The sequence below is a fragment of the Sebastes umbrosus genome, chromosome 8 (assembly GCF_015220745.1).
Source record: "Sebastes umbrosus isolate fSebUmb1 chromosome 8, fSebUmb1.pri, whole genome shotgun sequence".
In the NCBI taxonomy this organism is placed as follows: domain Eukaryota; kingdom Metazoa; phylum Chordata; class Actinopteri; order Perciformes; family Sebastidae; genus Sebastes; species Sebastes umbrosus.
Window position 1 is genome coordinate 4,068,399 of NC_051276.1, and position 6,318 is coordinate 4,074,716.

Here is a 6,318-nt window from a genome sequence, read left to right on the forward strand (position 1 = left end):
CTTTCTTGAAAGCAATACACATTCTTTTCATTGAGCAATACTGACTGCTCTATTGTATTGATTGTAATATCTACTTGAACAATGATCATATAAGATAACTAAACGTGCAATGAGATTGTTGCAGATAAGCAATCATTTTCTTTCTGATATTTCCGCATATTATTTCATATCAGACCACGTCAATGCATTGGCCTGGCTTTACTTTGTATTGTTTGATATTTCTGTGGGTGTATAGTTTAAGCTTCAACTGTAGGACTGTCAAAGTTAACGCGATAATAATGTGTTAACGCCACTAATTTATTTAACGCATTAACACAACTTGCGATTTTAAAGTTGTAGCGGGCTCAGTTTTAAAGCTAGAGTGAAGATACTGGTGTCATATGAAAGTTAAACTAGAAAACCTAAGGAATCCATTTGGTCCATACTAGCTTGTCGTGAAGGAGGATAAATAACGCTCCCAACTTACGCTGAATGTTGCCGAGGAAAAACTGACATGGTCATTTTTCAAAGGGGTCCCTTGACATAAAAATGGGTTCTATGGGTACCCACGAGTCTCCCCTTTACAGACATGCCTATTTATGATAATCACATGCAGTTTGGGGCAAATCATAGTCAAGTCAGCACACTGACACACTGACAGCTGTTGTTGCCTGTTGGGCTGCAGTTTGCCATATTATGATTTCAGCATATTTCTTTATGCTAAATACAGTACCTGTGAGGGTTTCTGGACAATATCTGTCATTGTTTTGTGTTGTTAATTGATTTCCAATAATAAATATATACATACATTTGCATAAAGCAAGCACATTTGCCCACTCCCATGTTGATAAGACTATTAAATACTTGACAAATCTCTCTTTAAGGTACATTTTGAACTGATAAAAAATGTGCAATTAATTTTAGATTAATCACGATTAAAGCAGCAGTGGGTAGAAATGGAGCAAATATGATTAAAAAAATATTTTTATAAAACAGTCACTATATCGTGACAGTAGTACATGAGACAGGTAATCTGAAAACAATCATGTGCCTCTGTGTCCTCCGGTGCTCCTAATTGCATCTGCAAGATTTCACAGACCGGAGGAAAACAAGCAGTAAGAGCTGATCTGAAGTCTGCCGTCTATCAGAGCTGGCTGTCAATCACTCGCAAACTCAGATCAAACGGTCAAACTAGGCAGAGCTGATCAAATATGAATCAAGATTCTGTTACTGTAATGCCTATTTCTCGTCTCAAATGTTTTCAAAAACATCTTGTAGCGCACGGTTTAGCTGTAAAATGAGAAAGTTTGTGACCCAACAGCCATGTTGAGATCTGTTAAAGAAATACCAAGCACCACCAAGCACCGCCCACCAGCCGGAGCACAGCCAACAGAGACGCTCTCTCAATGAAATTACCTGTGATTGGACAAAGTCTTCCATCACGGGCTAGATTTTCTAAAGCCTGAAAACAGAGCCATGAGGAGGTGCAGAAGTCTAGTGTTCTCTCAGAGCACTTGAATTACAATATGCTGAAAGGTTATTATGGGATTTTTGCCCATTGATGCCAAAAAATTTCTGCCTACTAAATCTTTAACTATGGACAATCACGCAATTTAATTATTTAATCAATTGACAGCCCTATTCAATTTTTTCTTTTGATTTGATTACATTATTTTAAAATGTGTGTACCAAAAGCTCTGTGCACTATGTTACATGGCTGAGGCTGTGAAAGGTTCTGTATGTACATTTAAGTTATCTTCTTATAATAATACACTGTATATAACATAAGCTAATTCTAATCTACACGTGTGGCAGAATGTGTTTTAATGCAGTGTTTCTGCTACATTCACATGTGGTGGGCCACCAAGCTTGAATTTTCAGTGCCACAGCAATCAATCCACTGTATATTGCTTTATTTAACAGCATTTGCCAGAAGTCATTCTCTCATTCAAACGGCACTGTCACAGCGGGAGCTTAGACAAGTCGGACGCGATAGCCTGTCTGCCCTCAGGTCAGGATATGGTAATAATTTTATTGAAGCTGACGTGAAGTTCTACAACAAGTACTTACAGGGGGCTCTGTTCACACGAAGCAAATTACTCTTTTTATTAATTATTATCAAACATGTGTTGCAGACAGAGGGGAAGCCAGTACACGCTTCACTGTATGCCTATATGCGAAATTAATGTGTGTGGATTTGGTGCCAGATCCAATGGGCTAATCTCATGATGATCTCAACTCATCTGTAAGCACCTTTTGAAGCTGGAGCGAATTAGCCAGAACAAGTTAAGTTGACAGCAAGTTCTATATCAGAGCGCACATATTGTATGTGAATATGTACTGTAGACGTGCAACACCATGTATGTACAACTATTAGTAGTTGTGGCAGTCCTTGTGTGCATCTGATAAAGAAAAATGGTACAGAAACTTTCTGTACAGAAAGTATGCCATGCAGTATCAGTAATAACCAAACAATTAATAACCAAAAGGCAGACTATAATCTGAATACTGCCTCACACTCCAATATGATGTGACAGGGGGTGCAAGATTTGCTCAACTGTATGCCAAGAAGGATCTCACCTCTGGAGTTTGGAAGGTTGGTGGAGTCTTCATCCTCTGTTGTGCCATGAAGCGGATGAGGGAGTTTGTCTCTGGGGAGCCCCGGACACCGACGTTGGACCTCCGCCTTGCCTTTATCTGTGCTAGACGAGACTTATCTAGAGCAAGGGGTAGAAGAATGCCACTTCAGTAACACTTCATTGGTACCATAAGCCCTGTTTCCACCGTAGGAACTTTCCCCCGGAACTAAGAACCTTTTGAGGAACTCATTGCGTTCCGACTGCAGGGAGGACCAGGGACTAAATTAAGTTCCTGGGACATTTAATGGGTCCTTTTTACCCCCCAAAAAGCCCTGGTCAGGGAGTAGTACTTTCTGAAAGTACCAGAACTTCCGGGGTGGAGATGGCAAGGGATGACCGTCGCGGAATGGTAAAACAAACACACGCACAGCACCGCTGCTTCAACTCGTGTAGTGCTTCATTCATAAACAATGTTTATGTTTATACAATGTTTAATTGTTTGATATCATTGAAAGTAAAGTTAGGCTCTACTGTCGGCCTCCTGACTCATTAAAAAACAAAAAAAAAGAAAGAAAAAGAGAGAGAGGGCGAGCGGTAATGTTACAAGAGGGAGACATCGCGGTGGTGATGTGAATGAGAGAAAAACTGTTATTTTCTCATTGTTTCACGGCGGTTACATACTGAAGCACAGATAAATAACCATCAAACACTGAACAGATGATTTACTGTGGAGACAGACACTCCTAGTTATATTTTCCTCTACTGCATTTCATTCATTACATCCAACGTGCATCAGTAAATATTATGCATTAGTGAATATTATGCAGCAGTAAATATTGTCGCAGTGAGACATAACATAACGTTTATTTTTTCCAACGTGTTTTTTAGATGAAACAGGCAGACCACTGAACTGCAGGCTGCAGAGTGTGTTTACTGGTGTGACCACAAGCAGCCCTCATCTCATGTCATGTTGCTTTTTCATTAGTCAGCTAATTTCCCTATTCTTCACAGGTCTTTAGACCACGGTGGAAACGCAGACAACAGTGGGCTGAAGGAACCTTTAAGTTCCTTGAAAAGTAGTTCCAGAGACTAAACTAACTTGGTGGAAACCCGGCTATATACGGGAAATGCAAACGTCCTGTTGATGTATATTAACCTCTGATTTTATGCATCAGTGGTGCTGACGAGTGCATCTGTTACTGCTTTGGTCACATACACATGACTGTAGTATGATTTAACATACACGTTTCTTTTTGGATAGTTTAAATCCTACAGTAAGTATACAGCATTTCTCATGGTGGCTCAGCACGGCCAAATGAATACAAAGTAAACATTTCTATCTAGGGAAGGAAATACAATCAAATAAAGACCAGTCCTCTCACCTTTGCTATTTAATGATGCTGGAGTAAAACTCTGGACAGAGATGCCGAACTGACAAGGTGTGAGCTCGGAGAAATTCAGGGGAGCTGAGATGTCATTTAAAACTGGATGGGAGTCCTCTTCTGAGGGGGACAACATTTTCTCCTTCTGACCTCCCTCGGTGCTAGCAGTGTTCATTTCCACGGTAGCCATCTGCAGAGACAAATTGAATAACGTTACATCTTGTAATTCAAGAACAGCTGAACCACAAGAACACGTAGAGTGTCAACAGTATTTACTGGTGGAAACTTAAGATGGATGATGATGGCTGATGGCTCTATCTAGTTGGCTTGGAGAGGTGGTCGTGTTGCTCTGGCTCTATCTATCTGGCGTGGAGAGGAGGTCGTGTTGCTCGGGCTCTATCTATCTGGCGTGGAGATTAGGTTGTGTTGCTCGGGCTCTATCTATCTGGCGTGGAGAGGAGGTTGTGTTGCTCAGGCTCTATCTATCTGGCGTGGACAGGAGGTTGTGTTACTCTGGCTCTATCTATCTGGCGTGGAGAGGAGGTCGTGCTGCTAAGGCTCTATCTGGTTGGCGTGGAGAGGAGGTCGTGTCGCTCTGGCTCTACCGGTTTGGCGCGGAGAGGAGGTTGTGTTGCTATGGCTCTATCTATCTGGCGTGGAGAGGAGGTCGTGCTGCTATGGCTCTGTCTGGTTGGTGTGGAGAGGAGGTAGTGTCGCTCTGGCTCTACCGGTTTGGCGTGGACAGGAGGTTGTGTTACTCTGGCTCTATCTATCTGGCGTGGAGAGGAGGTCGTGCTGCTAAGGCTCTATCTGGTTGGCGTGGAGAGGAGGTTGTGTCGCTCTGGCTCTACCGGTTTGGCGTGGAGAGGAGGTTGTGTAGCTCTGGCTCTATCTATCTGGTTGGCGTGGAGAGGAGGTCGTGTAGCTCTGGCTCTATCTATCTGGTTGGCGTGGAGAGGAGGTCGTGTTGCTGTGGCTCTATCTTTTTGGCGACGCCTGGAAGCTGCTTGACATCCTCCTGGATCCACCTTCTCACATATGCTGACATTACATGTATTATTTTTTGTCATATGGATTGTCTATGTTGTATTTTCATTCTGTTGTTACTCTGTACACAGAACATCTATTGCACGTCTGTCCATCCTGGAAGGGATCCCTCCTCTGTTGCTCTTCCTGAGGTTTCTTCCCTTTTTTTTGTGATAAAAGGTTTTTTTGGTTAAGTGTTTCCCTTATCCGATGTGAGGGTCGTACTGTAAAGGACAGAGGGTGTCGTATCCTGGTACATTTGTGATTTGTGACTATACAAATCAAACTGACCTGACAGCAGGGGGCTGGTAGGTTACGTTAACCTGTATTTCATTCATATTTTGTTCCAGTCAGTCTCATGCTTATAGGCCATGACATCTGACAATATGAAGTCAACATTTCTTTCGACTTCATGCCTTAATCCATGTTGCAGTGACTTTAGGAGGATGCTCATAGTCAGCTGAATACCCCGGTAGGTGACGTAACAACACACACTAGCTAACGCTACGTTAGCATGTGCTTCATAATAAATGCGCTTATTGAATGATAATGAACTGAATGGTACAGTTCAACGTTAACGACAGCCACAGAAACAACTACACCTCTACTGGGGACATAACGATGTTATCACAGACTATCTCTGATGATTAACACGAGCAGCAACGTGAATGTAGTTTAAGGCCAGTTTGTCATGACCTCTTCAACCGGGACGTTAGCAGCTAACAGCAGCTAACTGTAGCTAACAGTAGTGTTGTAGTAGTGACAGCAAGTAACACACTTACCTTGTACATATAATAATAGGGGTGTATCCTGTTTCAAATATATATAAAAACACAGGTATGGACTATTGTGTCATTAAAAGAGACATTAACATCTCAATACATCTCAATAGATGTTCCTCTAAAGTATAAAGGATAAACAGAGAGCAGACTCAGACGATTCAAATTCCGCTCCACGACAGAGCCAGTGGCTGCGTGCGGATCCCTCCGCGAAAAAGTAAATCAACGCTTGTAAACAAACACTTATACAACTTCAAAAACACGCGGTGTATTGTGTAGTCTTGTTTACAAATGGTAAATATGAATAACAACGACACGGCATTGTTAAAAATGTCGATACTGACTGAGAAAGAGTATCGTTTTTAGGAACTAACTTCCGTATTTTTAAGAGCTTGAAAGCGACCGGAACTCGTTTAATATGAATTGGCCAATAGAAATGCCAGACAAGATATCGCGAGACCTCCGGAGGCCAAAGCAGGATAGATAGATAGATAGATAGATAGATAGATAGATAGATAGATAGATAGATAGAAAACAAATTAGTAATATATATATATATACTGTATATCAATG

The 6,318-nt window shown here is 41.6% G+C and overlaps 1 protein-coding gene across 5 annotated transcripts in view; it reads right to left on the reverse strand.

Annotated features, from left to right (window-relative positions):
* cdca2 (cell division cycle associated 2) overlaps nt 1–6,093 on the reverse strand; it is a 24,339-nt gene extending 18,246 nt beyond the window's left edge. For 3 of the 5 annotated variants that reach the window (XM_037778632.1, XM_037778631.1, XM_037778629.1), the window contains exons 1-3: nt 5,749–6,092; nt 3,941–4,130; nt 2,560–2,696 (exon numbers count right to left, since the gene is read on the reverse strand). In XM_037778632.1, coding sequence (XP_037634560.1) covers nt 2,560–2,696; nt 3,941–4,130; nt 5,749–5,757 — 336 coding nt within the window. In that variant the 5' untranslated portion in view covers nt 5,758–6,092. Of the gene's footprint in view, nt 1–2,559; nt 2,697–3,940; nt 4,131–5,748 lie in introns of all 5 variants that reach the window. The other 2 variants (XM_037778633.1, XM_037778630.1) reach the window with 1 other exon arrangement.
* Between the last annotated feature and the right edge of the window lie 225 nt (nt 6,094–6,318).